We start from the raw sequence: 25,111 nt of genomic DNA on the forward strand, positions 1-25,111 counted from the left end.
CTCATTTCTGGGGAATACTTGTCTCTCTTGGCAACCCAAGTACATAGGAATCAGATGATTCTTTAACCATCTATTCAAATTGGTTAAATGTACAGAAAACTACTGAAAAGACTAAAGGTTTCCCGACGTCTGGGTCCTCTAATTTTACATCACGGTGGAATCTCTCAAAATGATTCTCAGTTCCTTAATAAATGTTGCTCCAGTATGTTGTACTTTTGGCTGTTACACTCCTCTTCTATCGACGAAATGACATCAGAATTCCTGTGCAATAGAAAGGTACCTAGAATCTCTTACAAAAAAATGGCGGCTAGACTATAAGGAGGATGGGTGGAAATTTCCAAATTGGTTATACCATCAATCAGCTTTCCCGATTTCCCACAGAGCATATTGACTTTTATAAGTAATCTCCCACCCATGCTGGCTGCTAACTGAACAATCTCTGTTCTTCCCCTTTCATATTGCTTCTTCATTGATTTGGTACATCTGGATGTTCCTCATTTTAAACAGATATTACTAGAAAAGATTAAGGCCATAAATACACTAGACAAACTACACTACGTAATTCAAATTCCATCAAACTACGGAAAAATAAAATAATTCATTCGGTAAACTGTTCGACTTATGGCCTTTTGTGGGCAGAAAAGGTAATTTTCTGATTAGGGACTTGTATACAGACATTAGGCTACTGGCATTTGCATAACTAGAATCGAAAATTGGACTAAGTAATTTAGACTTCTACAATTTCCTGAAAATTTAAGTCAAGATTGCAAAACTTGGTCCTCTTTAGGATTCAGACATAACTGCCCACCTGCAGTACTCGTCTTGACATGTAGCATCCAGGTGTCTTAACTCAAACACTAGCAAATCTAGGGCCCCACTACAGATCCACACCAAATGAGCTGAGCGTTTCTCTGCATTACTATTTACCACCCACCCCTCACTGTGGAAAATTGGAACCTAATCTGCGACTAGGCCTTGCGCAATAAGATTGTCCCAGCCTTAACTCAGTCTATATTAGTCACCATGCAGCTCTTGCAGTGGACTCCTGTTAATCTGCAGTTACCTGAAATTGATGAATGAAGGCATTGTAAGACTGAGAAAGGATATGCTGAAAACATGCTTTTTTTTTGTTGCATGCACATTAAAGACTTCTGGGACTCTAGTGGTGCACAGCTCAACAAAATCTTCAATATCAATACTACGCTGATTTTCCAAAGGTGAGGATAGGTCTGTGGGTTTCCACTGCACCTTATAGCCTGGAAGAAAATGATGGTGACCTACTTAATCTCCTTTCAATTATTGCAGCAAAAATCATTTTTACTGATAGGAAATACTACAAACACATCTCTTATCACACGTGGTAGTCTTGGGCGATCCTTGATGTACAATTCCAATCTTCCAATCCTTATACTAGGATCCACCAAACAGTTCCAGTATTTCTTTGGGGAATCAAAAAGATCTCCTGCAATGTGGCCCCATGCCAGCCCCACAAGAATCAGGATTGATAATGAAGCATGCCACCTTTGGCTGAATGAGGACACTTGCTTCTAGGAGCAGATGCACCTAGTGACCAATGACGTTCTGGGTCTCCAATATAAAACCTTGAACTTGGATGCAAGAACAGTATACCCCATTATTATTACTGCACTTTAATTATTCAGGGATCATCAACAGCTCTAGAGCACATTTTATTGAAATAGATTCTTATATTTGCTACTTGAAGTTAGTACTGATTAGAGGGTAAAAACACTGCCTTTAGTTTATTTTACACACTTTTGTATCATTTCGGTCATTAGAATACTGGGCATACTGATGGAAAACCGTCCAGATGGTAACCCTACGCCTATTGACCAACCCCTTTTAACCATTAGTTTGTTTGAGTGTCATACACATGATAGATTAGCCTACCAAAGAGCCATTCATTGAGTTGTTCCATCAGTCTTAACAAGTGATGGCAATTTTCCTTCTTACATCCAAGCTTGCACCGGGAAGGTGTAAGCACTGACATGCAAAGAAGTCCACAGTTTGCAGATGCAATTACTACTATGCCAGGGACATAGCATCTTCAGCAATGAGGCCAGTGCAGAGCATCTAGCCAGATACTTACCCACCGATGCAGTTTGTTCAAGGTAAGTTGAGATACTCTTTGAAGTGTGGGGGCGGGGGGGAGAAATCAATCATCATCATCAGGGACTTGTTTCAAAGTATATTCACTGTTGAATCAAGGAGGGGAGACAACTATCTGCTGCTGGGGAATCAGAGCAAGCTTGCTGCCAGTGTCAACAATCTTGTACTGAGACTGTGCTGCGCTTCCACTAGTCACCACTTTAGTCAATGTTATATGTGCTACAAATTGCATTTTTTCAACATTGCAAGTACTTTGAAAAAGCTCTATTGGGCTCCAAGATGTTTTGAAGACCGAGAACGTTAACAGACAAGCCAAATTGAGCTAAGCATGACAAAACGCACCAAGATATCTTAAACACATCAGAAAACGAACGTCTAGAGAGAAGAAGAACTAGCAAACCATGCTTAACAGATGCATGGATGCTTTGCATTGTGACACAGCCAGGGCTAAGGCACGTTTTTATTTTTTTTAAGTGCATGCATTCGTCAATTTTTTCGTATTTTTTTTTAGCCACGCTTCTATAGAGTATGACTAACAATCATTGCCAAAGTCGGCAATGCCCATGAACAAAAGGCAATGGCAGCACCAATAGTCTCAAGGGTGAGACGCACTGTCTGTAGTTATTAGGTCTTGGTGGAACACCCATGAGTGGTGAGCAAAGTAGTAAATTAATCCTCCCATGAGTGGAAAATAATGAGTGGAGAAATAAAGAACGACAAAAAAAAAAAATCATATCACCTAAAGAAAGCAATTGCACCCATGTTGATGTCTTCGTGAAAACACATTTGGAAACAGATAACATCAGTTGTCATAATAAACATCCACTTCAAATGAGAAAAAAAAAGCTTCTTTGAAGAGCGTCCAGCCTAGTAAAATATAGCTACAAATGGCAAGACGCTTAAAATGGACAACAAGGAAGAATAAAAAATAAAAGTAGTACCTGAATCACAGCACTGTCAATCAAGCTGAAGGAATCAGTCCACGGACCGTGCTCCAGCCAAAAGAAGAGGAAGTGAAGCCAGCAAACACTGGCTAATTAAAAGGCAGCAAATAAGAGTTACAATGAAGCCAATGAACATTAAGCAATGGGCTGGCAGCAAGTCCCTTTTTTTGTACAATATTTCTCACAAGCAGGAGCTCACGCAGTGCAGATGTAATCTACTTACCAAATATAGCCACACGAAACCAGATTGTATTCTTGAAGCAAATGCATATTGAGTATCTAACATTTTAATTCAGGCACAAAGGGACTCCGGGATTTTACAATTTGTTGATAAACTTCAGAACAGACAGTAGAAATGAAACCGTAAATGGGATAAAATGGTGGTTATAAGCATTGAAGAATTTTTAGACACCTTAATGAAATGTATTTTGTCGGAGTTAATCATGCACCTTCCAATTACATTTGTTTAAACTGCACAGTAAAAATGAAAATCAATATGCACCCTTTCTTGGCATCGATAGTAAGATTATTGGTGCAGCACAAACATAATTTATAAAAGAAATTTTGAGCCCTAACCGCAATTTTTTTTATTTATTTCAATTGCACATTTCACAAACAGTACAACAATTTACCAACAGACTTGAAAAACAAAAAGTGTCAAGTAATTCTACATAAAAAAAAAAATACACATAATATAAATACAAATGTTTTACAGGTAGTTTGGCGGCAACGCAAAAATCAATGCATTTACAAATATTAGTCATTATGAATATATGGAAACATAATTTCTATGAATAGATTAGAATCCATTTCCATTTGAACATATTGGGAAGAACATTAGAAAAATAAAAACAGTACACAAAAAAACAGTAACAAAAAAAGCATTTAGGAAGTAGCTAGTGCTTCACTTATTAGTGTCAAATACATATGTGTACATTTTAAATCGTGCCAAAAGCAGCATGTCATGGTATCTTAAAAGGCAACGATAAATTGTATTTCAAGTGCCATTTTAGTTTACTAGTAGAGAGGATATTTATAAGAAGATGGAATCCATGGTGGGACTTCCTCTGCTATATTTCCCAGTGCTTAGACTTGCAGATAACCCTCTCCTTCCACTGATGAATGAGATTAGTGTTCAATGAGCCGTGTCAAAAACAGGCTTAATGGAATTAGATTCACAGAACTTTGTCTCATGAGCAATTCTTACACTGTAGTGACCATCATCCCTCAATACCTACACATACAAGAGACTTTCCTGGGGTCTCCGAAAGAGCCTCAGAAACTGATCCGATTGACTCAGATAATCAACTTCCTTGATGTAAATTGATCAGTCTCTCAATGATACAGGACTTCGCACAGGGGACTCTCTGCATTCCAAACAGGCCTGGGGAAGAGGCCTAGAGGGCAAGATGGTGGCAGCAAAATGGACATACTGGTGCACTTAAACTCGATTCATTTAATTCAGTCACTGCCATAAACTCATCCACTACAAGTTGCTACACTGCAAATTGTATCACACCTGCCAATCAGGATTGATTCTTCCAAACCCCACAACCTCCCGAGATCCAGAAGTGATTGGGCAGATTTTATCCATCTGGTTTAGATGTGCCCCTCTATCCAGACATATTGGCACAGATTTCATACCCTTACTGATATGACCAGTAGCGTGTAAAAGAGGGATATGGCAAAATGGTACCACCCCCTGGAATTGTGCATAAGAGCAATTTTTGTGCTTTCCTTGAAACTATGAAGGATGCAGTCAGACTTTTTGTTAATTTGCAGTTCCTTCGGGAATAATTCTCTGGTTTTTGTATGCTCTCAATTACTTTCCATACGAGAGCTTTCATGGCATTTACTCTGTACAGCTTATTTTAGAATTTGGTAATGAAACAATAACGTTTCATCGATTCAGATCTCAAATATTGAACTGTTTTACTCTGCTAATTGAGCTCTAGGAGGTTGCCTTCACATGAAAGATCAATCTGTGGGAGAACGGTTCGATGTGCAATTTCATAGTATTTGAATTTTGGGGTGTCTAGATTTTGGAGTGGGGTTTTGCTTCCACAGTTATGTTATGATATGTTACTGCCATTTATATAGCGCAACAACTGCCCCAGCAAAGGGGCGTTCCGGCGCTGTCAGCAAGGCAACTAACACGGAGGGAGGCAGGAACTACACGATGGGAAATGAGTGTGATTTTATGGCCTTCCTGAACGTCAAATAGTTGGTATGGCTTTGAATGTGAGTGGGCAGTGAATTCCAAAGGAGGTCTGCCCTGCTGCGGAAGGAACGGCCTCCTGCCCGCACTCTCTGGAACCTAGGGACCCTCACCAAATGGTGGCCAAGTGAACGGAGCTGGCGTGTAGGAACATAGGGAGTAATTAGGTTGGCCAGAATACCAGGAGTGTTGAATTCCAGGGCTTTAAAAGTAATACAAAGGGCCTTAAATGCAATTCTCCTGGCCACCGGCAACCAGTGAAGCCGGTGGATTGTGGCTGACACCAGGCAGAGCCTGCGCAAGCCAATCAGTGATCTATCTGGCTGCTGCGTTCTGAACCAGTTGTAGCCGAGCAATCTCGGCCTCATTTGCCCCTAAATACAGAGAACAGGCATAATCCAATCTGGACATTATAGCTGCCTGAATGATAGTCTGGCGCGTCGGGGGTCAAAAAACCCCAGTGGGGGGTCTAAGCCCCCGCAAGAGCCCTAAACAAGTCCCTGCTACCTTTTTGGTAAACATATAATGTGGCCTAAGTGTAGAAGAAATGGCCCAGGGAGAGGCATCAATGGAAAGAGTTGTTCTTCTTTCCTGCTTTTTTTGTGCAGCACTATTTCCCCCAAAAAACCCTGAAAACCAAACAAAAATTGACTATATTTTAGCTATTTTCTTAGTTCTCTCCAGAGGACTCCACAAATTCTTGGTACCTTTAGACTCCAAAATATGTGGGAATCTAGGATGCAAACTTGGCCTTGGATACATGTTTTCAAAAAAAGTTACTGAAGGGTTAAGCAGACTGGGCGCCAATCATCAAAAATGGCTCAGCACTAATATGAGGTGGAGGTAGCCTCAGCAGTTATGTGGTTAACAGTATACTAAAATAACTAACAGCTGAGAGCCTGCAAGGTAATGTCTGCAAACTGTCTAGCATGGAGCTTCCTTCAGTGTACAGCAATTTTAATGTCATCTAATCAGTTTCAGCAAGCAATGTTTTGTTCAAATGTGCAGATGATGTTCATAACATACGGTGTCACAAATTCGTATTAAATGTACAATGCTGCAAGCGCACAACTGAATTTTCTAGTTGCCCTTGCTTAACGTTTCACTACTAATGCGATGTATAGTGCTGTGGCCTCAGTCTATCTCCAGAAGGCCTTTGATATGGATGGGTGAGACTACATGTTCTGGGGGAGAGGAGTTTTGCAACAGGTGTGACAAGATGCATCAAATTGCTATGGGAGTTGAAGTGGGATACGCTTCAGAGGTCCCCAATGCCACCTCTGCGATTTGTTCTGCCCAATGAACCATTGGCAAGTAAGTTGTGCAGCGAGATGGCAGGAAGGGGTATTCGAACTGGGCTTGCAACAAACGTGGTGTCCATGTACGCAGATGACACCCGGATTTACATGAAGAACCAGACTTATTTGATGCCCCAATTACTGTGCCTACTGGTAGATTTTCTAAGGGTGTCCGGACCGACCACCAATTGGAACAAATCCAGACAGTCTCTATGGGTGCCGGAGGGACTCTCAGATTAGTGGATGGTGTGGCAGCCCAAGTCCTTCAAATATCTGGGGATACACGTATCCCATACACAGGCTGAAAAGCTTGACTTGAATATTGAGCGACTCCTTGCAGGCCTGGAATGCTCTATATCCTTTTGACAGAGGCTGCCTCTGTCCCTTACAGAAAGGGTGCTGGTTTGTGAAATGATTCTACTTCCTAGAGGTCTACACGAGTTTCAGGGTACAAGGTGTCTGTTGCCCCAGTTTATCCTTCGGCAGATCCACTGTGATGGTGCACATCCTAGGATTAAACAGAGTACACTTACATTTCCATATGATGAGGTAAGGCTGTCACTTACAGACTTTGAATATTACTATATGACCAGACAGTTGCAACACCTCCTGCTGTGGCAGTCTAATGCCCCTAATATTGAAAAGGCACTCTTTGCAGGCTGCTACCTCTTGGGGAAGCAGAGTGTGGCACACTTTGACATTACAGCGAAGTCTGGAGTATTCAATATCTTGTGGTACTCATGCCTCAAGTCTGGGACAGCTTCTCTAGATATGTGGCAGGGAGTACTCTTTTCGATTCAGATATGAAGATTCGGACCTATCTGGCTTTTCAAGATCTCAAATCAATTGCCTAGAGGATGGGCTGGCAAGACAGGGGCTGCCAGGACACCTCTTCATGACATTTGAGGAGGATAGAAAGAAAATTAACATCGGACCGCGCCAATCTGACCTTTGGTAATTTGGCTGCAGAGGTGTGTAGGTGCTGGGTGGCTTTTCTAGGCGACTTCTAGAATCACACACACTTAATACCATGGTGGAATTACAACGGGTGGCGGCAGATATGTGCTCCCGATTTATAAGGCAATAGTACAAGATAGGACACATCCTCCCTTGACAATACGACTTAAGTGGGAACTTGATGTGGGTGTCCCGTTTACAGGCTAAGTGGAACAGTGTACTAGCAAACCATAAAAAGGTGTCTAGTTAAGTTTGGTCTGGTACAGTTTAAGATACTTCATTCTGCCTATCTCACAGCATCGACATCCCTAGCAAACTTTACCCAACGCAGATGAGAAAGGACCTAGGAGCAGACAGACAGTGGCTGACCTACTCCATATGTTATGGACATGCCCAGTGTTTGCAGTCTATTGGACACTGGTGACTGAGAATTGATTTTCAATACCAACGGTGAGGGTGTAATGCTCCCTGAGGCACCATTTACAGTGCTGGCACCCATATTTAAAAAAGAAAAAAATCCAATATCAGTTTGCATCAATGGTATTGCTGCTGGAAAAAGTGCAGAATAAGGATTCATTGGACTCAGACTGAGGGGTGGAGGTATGGGTGGAATCCCGCAATAAAGCTGTGATTGAAAGATGCTCTGGAATGGCGGTAAGCCGAAGAAATGCTGCTCACAGTGGTGTTAACTGATGACAGGGCCCCTTAGGACATCCAAGATTGGTGTGCATTGGTGAATACTTCATTAGAGAAGGACCCCGACCCGCCATTAATGACATCTTAAAGCAAAGTGTTCCCCTAGAGTAGCCCAATAGCCTACGCTGCCTCTGTGCAAGATAAGATTTGGTATTTCATTTAACTGGGTACTGCTCCCAATTAGACACTGCAGACTGTTTGGCATCTTTACTTCAATCAAATACCATCCAAAGAATATAGGTACAGACTTTAAATCAATACTGTCCCACAGTGGAGAACATAGTCAATCCAGGCTTATTAAACAGAAGTCGTCAATGTTTCAATCCAAAAACGTAGAAGGTCAATTAGAACCTTGTTAGTGGGTCTTCATTAGAACAGTTTGGAGCAACCTGGAATCTCAATTGTTCCTGTGATATATAAAGCTAATTTCACAGTGAAGGCACTCCGGCTTCATCTGTTCAGATAGTACTACAGTCCTCTGCCAAATGGTAATGGCCTAAAAAGGTCCAATAATGGTTTGAGGCTGCCACAGGAGATCAGTTTCCTTTTGTTAAGCAAAAAACGAGCCATCCGATAAAATACAAGCCATCCAATTCCTTCAGGCAAGGGCTCTTTGAGCAACAGAAAGTCACTGGAACATATTGCAGGTTGCTCCCAACTGTCCTGATGAAGACCCGCTAACAAGGTTCTAAATAGCCTTCTATGTTTTTGGGTCGAAACGGTACAAACTTTTCTTTTATAAGCCTGGATTAATTATGTTATCTACAGAAGGACACGACTGATTAAAAACACTCTACCTGTATACTATGGATGGTATTTGGTTGACGTAAAGGTGTCAAACAGGCTAAATAGTTACATAAATTGCTGTTTAATTTTTCCTGAACTATGCAGTATTCCTTTGAACTTCTTTTCACCTATGGACAAGCTCTTTTTTCCTATCTCTAACATTCTGCACAACGGAGCAAAAGCGTTAAGATAATATGTATATAACTTAAATTTAAATTTTGAATAAATTACAATTGACTTCCGTGTTTGAGTTGTAACATTGTTATGCTTGTTTCTTGACTGATAAATGGTAATTTCCTCCCTCTCCTGGATTGGGGTTCTAGGACACCTGCTATAGAGTCAGGATAGGCTAATTCAATTGCTGTATCTAGAGGTTCCGTTAGGACTCAATTTTTTCTGTACCAGACTGCACACAGGTCCTACGGTCTACTGGGTTACCCCATTGTTATGCAATGAGCTGTATGGACAGGCACAGGATGATTAGCTTGCTTGTTAACCTACACTGGGAATTCTCTAGAGTGGGCTCTGTCATGGTTGGCTTAATGTTGTAAATGTTTATAAAATAAATAGATAATTTAGAATTTGAAAAAATCCTTTATATTCTAAACCATTGGCAGCAAACAAGTGCAATTACATCCAAGTGATGTTTTTGTTTAGTATAGGAGCATTAATATTCACATTGTACTTTATTTGCATTTAAGGAACAGAAAGCAACATTTTTTAAAACCAGTATTTTTATAATATGGAATTAGATCTAGTTTGTCAACCAAAATAATTAGATACAAGGTTTTTAGATGTACAATGATCTTTGAAAGTTTTGTGTTTTGTTTTTTATTAGAAATCCATATAAAATTTCAATTTTTAAAATGTTTGTTCTTGTTGAGCACTGGTAATAGAGAAGCATTTTGTAAAATTTATTGTAAGCTTGCTTTCTTCATTATTATTGGAGTCATACATTTAATAGATTATTGCCCAAATAAACATATAACTGAACACCCAGGTTTGACATCTACCTGTAGTGTGACCAACTGTCACCCGTAATGAAATATATTCAGTTTTTAACACAAATAAAACACAGCTATTATGTCAACATATTTTCGAAATAGTTTGCAGATATTTATTTACAGTGCTAGAAAAAGGCATTCAGTGCATTAATACATAATCTGTTTCTCAAATATTTCCTTCCGGTTTTTCAAACTAACTTGCACAACCCTAGACAGCAGCTAAACAGAATTAGAATACAGATGTTATAATTTTCCTGACAATGCACTGAAAAGATTTAACTCTGCATTGGCCACAGGAGCATAATTACAAGGCAACCGAACAATCCATCTTTACTGTACCACACTGAAAGAAGTCTTAATGCAATTGCTTAATCAAAAGGGGATACAAAACAAACATGATTTTGAATAGGTTAAGTCACAATTTTAAAAAAGGTTGTAAAAATGAAACTCATTCCAATTTTCTTGAAATTAATTCACATTCCAGGCATTATACAATTCACATGATGCATAAGAAGCTTGATCAGTGTGCACATGAATCTTTACTAACAGTCTCTTCTATTTCTGTTCTATTTGAAAACAGTAACTTTCAGAAAAAATATTTCAGAAAAGATAAATGCATTGTCAGTGTTCATTCCAAGTACATATCAGCAAATACATGTTTCAGAAACTTTTAACAAAATATTTAAGAATTTTGAAGTCTTTCACTAAAGGTTCTAAGGCACACGATTAGTCTTCATAGTGTATTTGAGCCCGCATCTCCCTGGTCATGAAATCTATAAGCGCCTTCACCACAGTTTGCTTCAGAGTTGAATTCCCCGTCACAAGAAGAATCAACTGTGAAGCAGTGGTCCAGTCCAGTGTCCTGATAACGGATGAAACCTCATCATAAAGTTTCTGCTGCTCACATGGAGTCATTTCCATAATGATTTGAGGTACAGGTTTGAACTGGCCGTTAGTCATCCAGGCACCTAGCAACCCCCCCACTGCACCACCTAAAAGGAAACAAACAGTAGTTAACAATGAATGCGTTTAACTACAGTGTGTTCAGAACCCCAGTATCCCAGGCTCCGAGAATACAGTTCAGATAGAATATCCGAAAAGCATCTAGATGAAAGCAAAAGCTGATAAACACCCCACCCTTTGCTTAAGTTAAGAAGTGATTTCAAATTGCATTCATTTTTTATGAATGGTACAAAGATCATGAAAACAACCAAAGCAATATAAGGCATAAAATGATCTGAAGAGAAAATGTACTTACCAATATACACCACATAGTATATACACAGATGCAGCAGTGTAATATGCTGCTTATAATCAGAACCCAACATTGAGAGGTGAAGCTTTGAACTGGTCAATGCTCCTTCCCCCAGTGCTTGATTTGAGCTGGTGGGAGCACCGGCACTCATTTTTGGGAACCGACATTTCCAGAGAGCACGAAAGAGATAAAAAGACTCAAAGGAGGAGGAAGAGAAAACCATCACAAAAGGAGAAAAAGCAGGGACATGCAAGAGTGAAATAAGGGGGCGGGAGTGCCCCGCAGTGGATTAAAGAGGCTCGAGGCGGTTTCTCGTCTGCGCAGCATTGGTATTTGGAGCACTGCATTCAATAGCCGCAAGCTGAGCAGTGCTTTGGGCAACAGCAATAATTATTTTACAAATCAAGCACTGTCCTTCCCCAATTTAACTTGCTTGATCACAGAACAAGGTTTGTGCCGTACTATTTATCTCATAAGAAGCAGTATTTAACAAAGATATTTAACAAGCACCACAGCACAAGCAATGGCCAATTACTTACTGGTGACCTTCATTAACCCTAGTTTAGTCCTACTTGCCCTCGTCACAGTGGTTAGCCATGAGGTGTCTCCACTTCAGATAGGAATCAGAAACAGAAAATAACGGACAACTCCGCCCATTCGCTGGATGTAATAAAGGGATTCCGCACCCAAACTACTTTCTGAACATACCAAGTTGAATGAAGGTCAGCTTACAATTGAATGATTGTGGCGATTACTAGCAGGACTGAGGATAATGAAGATCACTAATAAGCAACTTGAGCATTATCTCTTCATTCCTTATCCTTGACTCAGTAACTGCTTATGAGGTACACTAAAGCTGAGCAAGTCTTCTAAAAGAAAAGCAAAAATTAAGTGAAGTACAAAAAGATTCACCAATCATGCACCACCTTAAATTAATGAATATGTACAACACTGGCAGCTCTCAACATGGTCAACAGGTGCAGTGCCAAAAACAGAAGAGGTTGCCATCCGTGTGCAAGTACAGAACATTGTTACTTAGGCTGAGACCAGGCTGCTCCAAATAACAATGACCTATGATTTGACTGCTACTTCACAATGAGTGAAAATCTTGGGCCTTTCAGGATATTCAAGTGGATTTGCATCTAAGTGAAAATGGCATCAGAACTCAATATTCACTCACTTATCTACCTACCTATAGATTACACTCAGTGCATTAAGCACCCTCTCTAGAGACCGGTTTATAACCTACATGTCACTCATGCATTAACTGTGCAGGTTCTGTGAGCTCTGAAAGCTTTTACTTGCCTGCCCTGTTCTGCTGGGAATGGAAGATTGCAATGGCTATCTTCGGTGAGAGCATGAAGCTTGTTTTGCTACTGCCATTGTGTACCAATTCTGAGAGTAAGTAAAACGTGCGCTGCTGCTGCTTAAATTGTATGTGTCCTGTAATGATGGGTGTTCTTTCCCACTGACAGGATGACCATCTGGTTGGGGTCCAGAAATATAATTATTTTTAAACAGGCATATCCTGTCATAGGCAGTCTAACACCTGGGACTACCCCCTACATTTGTCCTTCTGGCCAACCTGGTACCAATCACAGTGGGGAGTAGCTGCCCCAAGAACCAGTTTTGAGTGATTATAGAGAAGGGGTTGCTCATTTCCCTGGCCACAGCACTAGGGTAGGCACAATAGCTCTGCTCATGAGAGGAAAGGTCTTGATTTTAGAGAAGGGCAGTGTGGGATAGTTTACAGTAGGGCACAAGAGGTAGGGTTACCCTTGGGAACTTTCCCAGATTGGTGTGGGGGGGGGGGGGGGGGCACAAGCCACCCGCAGGCTAGTGCTAGGCCTGAGCACACTCTTCAAAACACTAGTGGACCTATGGAAGAAAGAAGGGCTGTGCCTCTTATTGAATCCTGCTAAGTAAAACTCCAAGGGCTGGACCTGCTCCAGCTTGTTCTCAGGACTAAAACGTGGACTTCAAGGGTCTGTTGGCTAACCTTCTGTTAAGCTACAGGAGCACACAAAAGGAAAGAATCCCACTTTACTGAGATGATGTATCCAGGCCTGAGGCAACAAAAATACTGCCTAAACTTTGTGAAACCGAAAACACCAAAAACGTTCAATCTTGAGTTCTCAATTATAATTACACTGTTATTACAGTCAGGAGTGAAGAAACAGACAGAAAAAACATCATTGCACACCAAACGTCATCTGGAAGGTCAATCGAATGAGAAGTTCAAGTCAGCCGCATTTACTGAATGTAAATCCTTCGTCCCTCCCATACTGTAAACCATTTAAATGGAGAGGGGAAACAAGAATCGCAAAGGAAGATTACTAGTGCGATGCTAAAAATCCAACAGGTGATCCTCCAGGAATCTATTCAAACAGAAGTTTTACTAAAATATATCTAAAAGGACCCCCATTTACTCAAAAAGACTTTTGGTGCCGTGAAAAAACAGAAAAACATTTCCACATCAGGAGATTCAGGACAAATACAACATACTAATCACCAAAGTCCAGACACCCATGAATAGACGAACCCAGGTATATAATACAGTGCAAAGTCCTAATTTGGCTGCATTCCAAGGTGGGCCCTAGTGTAACTCCTGGGGACATGCACACCACAGCTGAATGGCTGGTTTTCCTCAAAACCCCTGCACGGTATCATGGTGGGATACGGAAGAACCAAATTTTGATCAACTTTCTTACTTTGGTGTGAGTTTATCACCCAAGCATTTAAATACGAAGCTCTAGCTAGAGACCGCCTCAGATACAAGAAAAATACATTCTGTAATGCCATCTTGCCCTCATTAATAAAAACACTGAATACTAAAGGGAGATTACCTTAAAATATCTATTTGATATCAGACACTTCATGACAAGCTGCAATGTGGTGTTGAGCCTGAAACAGTGCTTATGTGGAGCCAGATCTGGTTGGCCATTTTTAGTGCCTCTTAAAATACTTTAGACATAAAACACTGCCATCAGGGACTGCAGGGTCATCAAAGGAGGATTAAAGCAGTCATGCTTAACACGGTCGGTGATGGAGCAGCATAGTCTTATAACATTCAACGGTGAACATTTAACACCATTCTACTTGGTATATATCATTTGAAAATGAAGGAGATTCTTCCACTTGATCATAGGCCAAGGCAAGAGAGCAGCAGATGGACTACATCCTAAACATGCAGCAAGAAGAGATGGTTTGCAATGCAAGGATGCATCATATTTCCAACCCACTGCAGAACAACTGAACATTAATGCCCAGAATCCTCTGTGAAGCAGACTACAGTAATTGAAGCTACCCCTAAGTATTTTTTAAAGTCCGAATTCCTTTCAGTTTTAGTTGCCCACTGATCTTATTGTCAATTTAGACGAGACAGAGCCCCCTTCATATTTAAAGCTTTCATTCCTGAAACCATTGCATATTTGTTTTCTTCTCTTTTTAATCGGTGTGTAGACGTTGTTTATTTTGTTATCTGGCAAATGTTAAGTGCAGCTACATGCTCATAAAATTAACCTTTCACCAGTATGGCATGAATGTTATACATAAGGAAAGTAAGTTTCAAGACAGCTGGTAAAAGCTGCTCATAAATGAAGTTGCTCCATTAGGTTTAAAGCATACTTTAACATATACAGGATTGTGATGGTAAAATACACCAACATTTCCAGAATCCCATGTGTCTGCGAGTATTTCCATGGCAAAAATGTACTTTTTTGGCTTTTTGGAGACAGCTGGATTATGTATCACCCATGATTTTGCAAGATTTAAGAATCTAGCAGTATAGCCAACACATTTCAACCCCTAGACGAGAAGATTAAGGCTTTACAAGGATAAATATAGAAGTAACATTATTATACCGTTAATCTTTTTCATGCATCAACTGTGCCACTGCATGTGATGTCATTGTCTCATTTGAATTATACGCACTTTAGATTCCTAGAGGATTTTTACTTTTTTTTTTTTTAATCACCTAAAACATGAAAAGGTGACTAAAAAAATTTGGCTGTACGCCTATACACTGAATTAAATTTGATAAAAGGAATAGGTAAATTGTAGCAGATAAGCATTGTACGGGAGCCAGTGTAAGCCTACAGTGGTTATAAACTGACTCTACTCACATGTAGTACTGCAACATAAATGTGGTCATTCCACCTGGAGTCCTTGCTTCCAGACTCAATGACAAGTAGAGATGGGAATTGATTGAAGAAAAAAAAAGGGAAGGAAGACTGGCCAGTTACCGTTTGATCATAAAGGAAGTTCCTGGTGGTGACTTTGCCCTCTCACAATCACTTTATTTGCTTGGTATGGTAACTCTTTAAAAACTTTCATAAATTCTGCTAAATTATAAAATGAAAAGTATGAATCTACGAGCTAAAACTGTACAGTCAGAATCCTCAGCAATCCCGATACTTCCACTACAGTTGAGAGACTATTGTTATTTGCGGTTTCTGGAATGTTGGTGACGTAACCGGAAAAAAAGAGCCTAGCCATCAGAAAATGTAGTCTCGAATAACAACTAAACAATCTCCATTGCTGAAGTGGAGGCTTTGTGGAAAAACAGACACAATCCAGTACTTCTTACCCCCAACTGTAGCGGTTGCATTTATCTTCAATCCGTTTAGCAATGCAGCTATTCTTCTTTAAAAAAATTAATAGGATACTTACCTAGAAAGGTCAGCTCCCCTTTCAAAGTACTATTTGGAGAAACCTACTCTTCTACCTTCCTCCAACTTAAAGAAACCCCCAATCCTGCTTTCCTTTTTTAAAATATTTTCATTAAAGCCTACAGAAAACGCAATTTTACAAATACTCACTTGCCCATAGTTTTACCAAACAGAAATACTTAATAGGCTGGAGGTCAAGTTGCCCCATTGCCCAATGGGTAGGGGCGGCATCTCATGAATATATAAATCCTTGTAATTAATGCACCAGATATAATTGCCAGTCTCATGGACAAGTAGGAGGGTTGAGTGGGACCTCTGGACTAAAGCAACTGGAAGGATGCCAGGATAGCACCAGAAGAAAGTCATCTGTACCAGAATAAGACCAATACAACATAATTACTTACGTCACCTCGATAATGACAGGCGCGCTTCGCTATGCCGTTTTCGAAGTAGGTCAGAAGAGGCTAATTTCCATGTGGTCTGGAACGGTTCTAGGATTCTGGCTTGATGAAACACTAAAGGCACTATGTTCTTAAAATGTACTGGGCAGCCCAAATGACCAAACAGAACATGCTGCTCTTTGGGGATATTTGAAGATCTCAGTGGCAAAATAGGGTGAGCGAACTCTGGTGGGTATCAGTGCTGCGGTGGATAAAAGGGCTATCACCAAATATTGGAAATCCTCAACCGCACCTCCAGTGTTTGAGTACCGGAGGGCAATGGATAGGTGTGCCAAATTGGAATCTCCGCACAATGCCAGGGTTTGCCCCTGCAAGTACAACATTGGCAGTACTTTGGCAAATATGGGTCTGCTTAATGTAATGATGCATAACATGCTATTTGACAAATGCTCTTACTAACATGCCGTATTGTATTACTTTGTAAATACCTCATTTAAAACGGAAAAAATCTGGTTTATAAAAAATTATTTTCGATCAGCCAAAGAAAGCTACGTGTAACCAAACCAAAACTTTTTTCTCTTTCTAAAACACCCGCTTTCGACACACAGACACTTGCTGTTACTATTAACTCAACACCCATTTGAACACTTTGTGATAAAAGCAATTACCATGCATCTCTTTCTCCCCAAAAATAAAAGTTCAAAAAGGGAATTCTGACGATTGGGGGATTGGATGGGAGAAAGAATGAACTAGGACTCTATGGTTAAATGAATATATGGTTATGAAGCATCTCGACTTCCACAGTCCTAGTGTTGCTAACACTAGGACACTCAATCCCACAAGAATCAGACAAATAGACCACTCATTTGTTCCATGGTCGACAATCAAATGACATTCCAACCGTTCAGAAACAAATTGGCTCACAGATCTTTGTGCAGCTCTTTGGGGCCGATTGGTCCAGAAGAGGTAAAATGGCTACTTCCAACTGACTTTTGTAAAAGACGAGAGCATTTTCTCGGCCTCCAACTTGTACAGTCTTCGGACATTCTATGCATTACCTATATCAGAATCTCAGATAAATTGGTCCAAAGAATTAAGCAAGATAATATGTGAACCTCACTAGAAGGGTATTCTTGGTAGCAGTTACTCACCTGCTATTGATCCGAATCAGAGTTTATTTTAAAGAAGTGGTTCTTTCAGAAATATTGCACACTAATTTGTCTGAAGAAATAGGGTTTATCAGCTGTTGCCAAGCGCCGAAGTCCCAGCAAGGAAAAAGGAACAGTGATGCACATGGTCGGGCAGTGAGAACAAGTATCACTGTACTTGCCTGCACTTTGAAAGGTCATGGTTTTTTTAGGAAATTCCAAATTCGAGTAGTTCTCAACAGCAAGAGGAGTCTTGTCTCAAAATATACTGAGACTTTCAACAGTAATACACTGATTGCCAAATAAAAAATAGTTCAGGCTACAGAAAACCAATCATGGGAAGGCTGTTGCCATCTGAAGGTCATATGTTTCAAATTATAAGCCAAAAGTCGAGTGTTGGCCTGAAAATTCGACATTTCAAGCAGTGATAGGAAAGGCAATGAAGTGTTACAGTCTCACACTGCTCATGTTCAGATCGCTATGCATTTTTTAAAGCAACAATTATAATGCACTAGTTAGACCTTTACAATTGTAAATGTTAAAGGCTTGAAGGGTTGGGTTGTAACTGTTGATCCTCCTACCCCTCGTCCCCTACCACCTATGCTGCAAAGCCAAGTCCCCTAGGGCATAATACACAAAGGTAAACTTACACTTTTGATTTAAATTTACAGGTTTTTTTTGCTATTGACGAACTACGAGTGCAGTTTTACATGTAGTATTGTTACGACTGCAGAGACTGTCCTATCTTTTAATGTGCAGAGTTCTCCACAGTCATAAAGATACTACGCGTAAAACAACACTAGTTTTTTGATAGCAAAAGAATTAGTAAACTTACACCAAAAGTGTAATTTTACCTTCATGAATAAAGGCCCCTTGTCTGTGTGTGGCTTTTGTCTAGGATAAAGGCAACAGACGGGGAAAAATATGGAGCAAATGTAATGCTAAATTATAGTCTATAACATGAGCACCAACAAACATTTTCCATGAGGCCAAAAAGTTTGGCCTGTTGTGTGACCGAGGGCTGCAATGATGCCAGCAGGGTGACAGATGGGTGGAGAACGCAAAGTGGGCATAGGGGAAGCATGTACATATAAAGGCTGAATCGCAAATTGGGAAATCAGAAAACCTGGCATTAATCATGGCTTCCATATTTGACCAAATTGTGTGATCCTAGAATATTGGGGGGGGGGGGGGCATGAATGTTTCTAAATTCAAGTTTGCAAACCATCATTTAATTGCAATGTACTGGTATAATCTAGTGCACCAAGGAGAAACGCTTCCGCATGTTAATGAAATACACTTTTGAAGAGATGTTTTCGTTTGCGTGTGTTCCAAGAGTCCTTAAAAAAATTAAGGTGTTCCTTGAGTTACGAGGTGCAGGACACCTTAGTTACTTCCTTGAAGTCCGTTAAGCTGTAAATAAAAGCGTACCCGTTTATTTGAAATGTTTCTCAATGTTCGAGCTGAGTGCTCAGTGCTTGTGGTGACCGGTGCCACATGTAATGGTCAGGAGGGCCGCATGTGGCCCCTCGGGCCGTATTTTGAATAAATACTGGTCTATATAACCGTTGTGCCGGAGCAAGAGTAGAATCTGTGACAGATCTTTTTCCATTTCTTTTTTTTTTATGTAAAAATATAACATGATGCCCAAATACTATAAGCCACTTGCACCACTCTTGTTAAAGTACAATTAAACCTAAATTATCATATACTTTGTTGGAGTTACTTTGTGGTCCAAACTCAGTGAATGTGGAATTCCCTTAGATTTCCACGATTTTGTTACAATTTTTCATTCAATAACTGAATTAGGGACTAGTTCGCCATAAGTATGAATCTACATGTACAATCATGGTTGCAAAGGGCTTAAGCAGGGGCATGTTCTAACAACGGACAGATGTACAGAGTCACTGTCAAAAAACCTGTTCCTTCCCACCCAATATTAGCGTAATGGCATGGTTGACTCACCCAAGCTTAATATGAGAACACAATATCCACGACAATTAACTACATTTAACTAGAAACAGTTAAAAAACATCATTTGTTTTTTTTAATTTCCAGTAGTTTAGTATGTGGGGCAGAAGATAAGCGTCAGTGTGCAATCGATGGTATTTTTGCAGTTTTTTTTAAGCCTTTGGGGAAAGATAATTTTTGGTCATGCATAAAGTATATATACGTCAACATTTTCAAACTAGGAAGTGGGAGCTTTTGAGAAAAAGAAAAGGAAAAATCGGGGTAATGTATTTCCCTCATTGAATTCTATTTTAACAGGCAATTCTAGGCGTGTGACACCCAAAAGAAAGCCATTTCTGGCTTCAAAGATCGGGAGTCTCCCGCCCGAATCTGGCAAGTATGGAATATTTGCCTGAAAAATTATTCGCACCACTGTCTTCACATGCCCGGTGGCTTTAATCTTAATGTTTTAATAACTCTACGAGACTGAAAAACTCTGAAAGTCACAACTTTCCTGTAAATAAATAACAAAGGCTATAATTAAGAATAGACTCTGGACTTCCAGGAATGCCCCATCAAGCATACGCCCATTTAATGGTTTAGCAACGATCACCGTTTGTGTTCTGAAATCGCTAATCTTATCTGAACTGATTTGGGACTCCAGTAATATCTCCCGACAGAGGCAGATACTTCAGAGTTAAACCCTAGAGCTTTCAAAGTGACCATGGACACAAAATAAAAGTAGGTTACATTTCTTTCATAAAGTTTTCGGCTGAAACACGCGATGCTCTTGCTAAAGTAGACTTAGAAACTAGGCATTTGTGATGGACTTTAGGGATGGGTTGCCTTCTGAGAACCATACAAAGATAGACGCTGAAACCAAAGTAATCTTTGTGAGCTACGCTCATCCCCCACTCAGGATGTTACACAACTTTTATTTGTGTACCAGGAATAGGTGGAGGAGGGAGTCCTCTAGGTCAGTCTTGCAGTCAGTCAGGGCCCTGAATTTGCATGTCATAGGATATGTTAAGGATACTTTAACTCTTCCCCCGAATAAATACGGCTACCAAAGGGCACATTACACTCCCAGACCAGCACTCCCTACATGGCACTTTTATCCTGAGCCACCAAATAAAACCATTCTAGAACGGACCCCAGTGAATGGGGGTTGAAGAGCAACATATTACAAATCGTTTGTCTGAGTCTCCTCCCTCCCCGCAGTATGTACACCCTGTGTTAAGGCTGACAAGGATGCAGGGCCAGTCCTAGGGTTTGTGGGGCCCTGGGCAGAATTGGAGCGTGCGAGGCACATCTAAGATATGAGATTACAGGAAGGAGCATCGATTGAAAATTAATGTTCTGGAATTGTTAAAGCAGCTTTGCAAGAAACTAATTACTTGTTGTGGATCACTGAAATGGCTAAAAATATAAATAATAATCCTATTAAAATAAGAATATATATTTTAAAGCTGTATTACGTGGAAATACATCCCATTAATCAATTTGGCTAAGAAAGCCAGCCTAGGTCTCTCCAAAACGGATATTATTGCAACAATGTTAACTAACGGTTTCCAGATATGACATGATTAAAATTCCAAGTTAGATTGTCCCAGAACTACATAGTGGACTTCAAGTGACTCCCCAAGCCCTCCCTTTACACTAATAAAGTGTAAGATAAGGTATTTGGGGAAACATATACGTACGTAAGAAATTGTGATTCCCAATGGCGATTCCATGCGAATCGCAATTAGGAAATCACAAATTAAAACGTACTTTACACCTGTTAACCAGAGATAAAGTGCTTATGCTACCCCATGCAACATGGTAAAATTGTTTTTTTCCCATTTAGCAGATTTAACTTGCAGTATATTTAAATGCCCCTAGCATGTAGGACCCACAGTTACATCTCATCAGTGGACTGCAGCACTCATTGTGCCACCGACTGCAGTGACAATGCAAACATGGCTGCAGGTCTGCCAGCAATAACCATGTTGTACAGCTTAAAAGTGTAAAATCTGTCCTTTTTGACACACTTCTAAAGCATCTGCTAAATAATTATAATTCACCCCCAAGTATGTAAGACAGACGTATGGTATTTAAAAGTAGGACATGTAAAAGTTTAATGTTATGAATGTCCTTACGGGGGGGGCGGGGGGCGGGGGGGAGCCTGGCCAAGCTGCCGACCAACATGGATGCGTAGCTCTGTGGCTCTGCCATTCTCCCCGCAATCCTAGTCTTGCACAGGGCTACAGGAAACGTCCACAAAGTGGAACCGGTGCTGTAGGCACTGGAGTGAACACGTAGCCCGGTTGGGGAAAAATAGGACAATGGATACTGCGATGAAGCTGGCATTTGTACCGGTGCAAGAGCAGGGCTGCAGAGGTCTAGTGACGAACCCATGAGGCAGTGTGGCGCACAAAATAGGCTATGTACACGGGGAGAGCGGCGGCCAGCCGACGGCAGTGCAAAGAGACCAGACAGTTGTCAAAACCTGTGGAGCTGGGAGGCACCGCTGCCTACATACACTGCTGGAGGAGGCGGGCCAGGACGGGATCGGGCTTCGGCAATCGATGGATGGAGTACCGGAGAAGACGATGCAGATGCCTCGAGCCAGGTAAAGCGAGCCCACCACACCGCCAGAGGTCCTGCAGAGACAGGGGCAGCAGGTAAGCCTGGCTGACGGTCGCTGGACCGAGGTGGGTCAGCCCGGCTCCGGGCAGCCTCCTCCTTCAAATATACCCCGTGCTGCTCCCTGGTTTGCCTGAGCCTCTGCCTCGTCTTTGTATGGGCCAGCTGGGACACAGAGTGGCCTTGGTTGTGCGGATATCTGGGCGGACTACAGCGCTGGATCAGCTGCCCCAGGCAACAATGAGACTCACTGCTGCCCCTTCATAAGTGGCCTCCTTGCCTGAAGTAGTGGAGCCGCCTGAACCCTGGGCAGCTGAGGAAACCGTCTCGAAGAGGCCACACAGATAGGCCACACACGTGGAGTTTGATGGAGAAGAGCACACTAATAAGTCAGTGGGGCACTACTGCCCAGCATGAGAAGCACAGGCACAGCAGACACTCCTCCCACCCTCTCTTTTAGTACTTCGGCAGGTCATAGCCTGCAAGAATGCCCAGGCACATGCTGTGCCAACCAGACTGGCCCAAGCGCACCACTTACACATCCTCCCTTTAAAAAGCACAGTAGCCCCTAGCATAGAACACAGGGCCTCACTGGGACCAGAGACCCACCCTGTGCAAGTACATAGCAGCAATACTGTTCTTTGACAGGAATGGTCCGTGGGGACCTGAAACAGCGCAGACTGACTTTTGAAAAGTCAAAATGTACTGGGGGGACCTGGACCCGAAATGGCAGAGTGAGAAAACAAGACAGACACTCACGTTGTAACACTGGCTGGGGCCGAGGCCCTTTTGGTAGAGCAGAGAGCAGGCTTCAAAGGCCTGGACACTAATTTTGATGCATTGGATAAACGTCTGGACTCAATGGGGGCATGCCTGGACCGGCATAAGGGATGGCTGGACACAGCAGAGGGCAGGATTTCTGATCTGGAGGACGGTTCAGCACAGACGATCAAATGGCTAGAGCAAATGGAAAAACTCCTAAAAACAGATGCAATGTAAAATGAAGATTTGGAAGCTAGAAGCAGACGCAGCAATATCCACATTTTGGGCATTCCTGAATTCACAAACACGGGCCGCCTTAATGGATTCGTAAAACAACTCCTTACCGACTTGTTTGGTCAGGACTGCTTCATACCCACGTTCACATTGCTGATAGAGCCCATCGTACTCCAGGGGCATGTCCGGACCTGGGCTGCTCCCTCCCTGCCCGGCTTCTAACTTCAGGGACAGGGACACAGCACTGGGCTTAGCGAGAGAAAAGGCCCCCTTCGCTGACAAGTATCATCAATCTCTTTATCCGGACTTTACAACTATGGTCTAGGATGCCCGCCGTAAATACACTAGTGTTAAAGCTATGCTCCATAACCTGAGCCTTAAATACGGGATGTTATATACAGCACGCTTAAGAGTAGAGGTCTCAACAAAGGGAGAGCAAAAAAGACTCGTTACACGCTTACTTGCTCCTCATTGTTTTTTAAAAAGAAAGACCTTTTATATACCTATTTCACTTTGTAGGCTACTTCTATTCACACTGGGCTCTATTATCACTTTCTTCACTATTTTCTTTGTGCCTGAAAACTAAAATATATTTTTTCATATTATTGTGAATTATGCAATTAATTGTTAATTGTTTGAATAAATGAGTACTCCAAAGTAACAAGATACTTTTGTTTGGCTTATGGATTAAATCGGCTGGGAGTTTAATTTTTGCTCCAAAATTGATAACACTGTTTGTGAATAAGTTCCTTGTGGACACTGTTCTTACTTCATAAGAGTAGAGGTCAACGCCAGGTCACATATTTATGACACCCGACAGCAGTACTGGAGTTTCTGCCGAACATTGGCTACAGCACAGGGGTCGCGCCAACCGATATCGCTGGATCAATCGCCTCCAAACCCCAACTCTGGGGCTAGTGTGGAAACTTTCCTCTGCAAGCTAATCATCTTTCCCTTGCCAGGCCCAGAGGCCGCACTATAGGGATGCACCACGCAGGATCATAAAACGGCAGGATTCATCATGTACCAGCTGAGGCTAAATGACAGTGTATGACATGTAATACCTTGCATTACCAATGTTTTTTCCTTGCAGGAAGCAGGGAGTCAGCGTGGCATCACCCCCCCCCCTCCTCCCCCCAATGTGTATGCACCTCATTGTCAAAATGTTTAGCTTATGGTTCTAAAGTTTCCATATACAGCATACATTGTTGGGAATGGAATTTCCCCTTAGTATTAGGAACGGAGATGGGTGGGGGAGGGTTTCATAGTTTGAGATTTACTTGCACTCAATTGTTGATCAGAATGTTGTTGGTACCACACAATTGTTATTATGACTGTCCATTCCATATTCCCTAGTACAACAATGATTGTCGACGGCAAGACCTGCCCCTATGCATATCTTACACTAGCAACTTTGAACATACGTTAACACATGTAAGGGCAAGCAAGTCTTGCATTACCTATAGAGGCATCAAGTAGACCGCCTTTTTGCAAGAAACATCTATCCCCTACATCGCCCACCACCTAGGCTGCGGAATGAGCTCCCCATCGTTGCTTAGTGGGGTACAGTTGTACACGAAGGGGGGGTCCATAAGTGTGTCCCCTTCCAGATGACACTACTCTGGAAAATATGCAGTGGCCGGTAGATACGGGGAAGGAGAGAGGCCACGTTGCACTTTCGCAAGATAGCCTGCAGCCTCCTACAGGCCCAGTCTTACATTGCTGCTCTCAAGAGGCCCGATGGCACCTACATTGCTTAACCTATGGTCATTCAAGACGAAATACTTAACTGCTACACTGACCTATACACTACACGGGTCGCTGATGATGCGTCACAGACTAACAGTTATTTACATGAGGTGGCACTGGTATGTCTTGATTTGGCACACCAACAATTCTTTGGAGAACCCTTTACAAAAGAGGAAATAATCCAGGCCACAGATGCCATGAACGGGATGAACGCAAAAGAAACAATTGATGGACGGAATGCTGGACAATATAAGCATTCACCCCCAGTCACAAGGATCTGGGTT

At 41.6% G+C, this 25,111-nt stretch overlaps 1 protein-coding gene across 3 annotated transcripts in view; it reads right to left on the bottom strand.

The window, feature by feature from the left end:
* Positions 1–3,633: 3,633 nt before the first annotated feature.
* Positions 3,634–25,111, bottom strand: part of C12H19orf12 (chromosome 12 C19orf12 homolog) — a 120,247-nt gene continuing 98,769 nt past the window's right edge. For 2 of the 3 annotated variants that reach the window (XM_085639884.1, XM_085639883.1), the window contains exon 3: positions 9,834–11,022. In XM_085639884.1, coding sequence (XP_085496010.1) covers positions 10,757–11,022 — 266 coding nt within the window. In that variant the 3' untranslated portion in view covers positions 9,834–10,756. Of the gene's footprint in view, positions 11,023–25,111 lie in introns of all 3 variants that reach the window. The other variant, XM_085639882.1, reaches the window with a different exon arrangement.

The sequence above is a fragment of the Triturus cristatus genome, chromosome 12 (assembly GCF_964204655.1).
Source record: "Triturus cristatus chromosome 12, aTriCri1.1, whole genome shotgun sequence".
Taxonomy (NCBI): domain Eukaryota; kingdom Metazoa; phylum Chordata; class Amphibia; order Caudata; family Salamandridae; genus Triturus; species Triturus cristatus.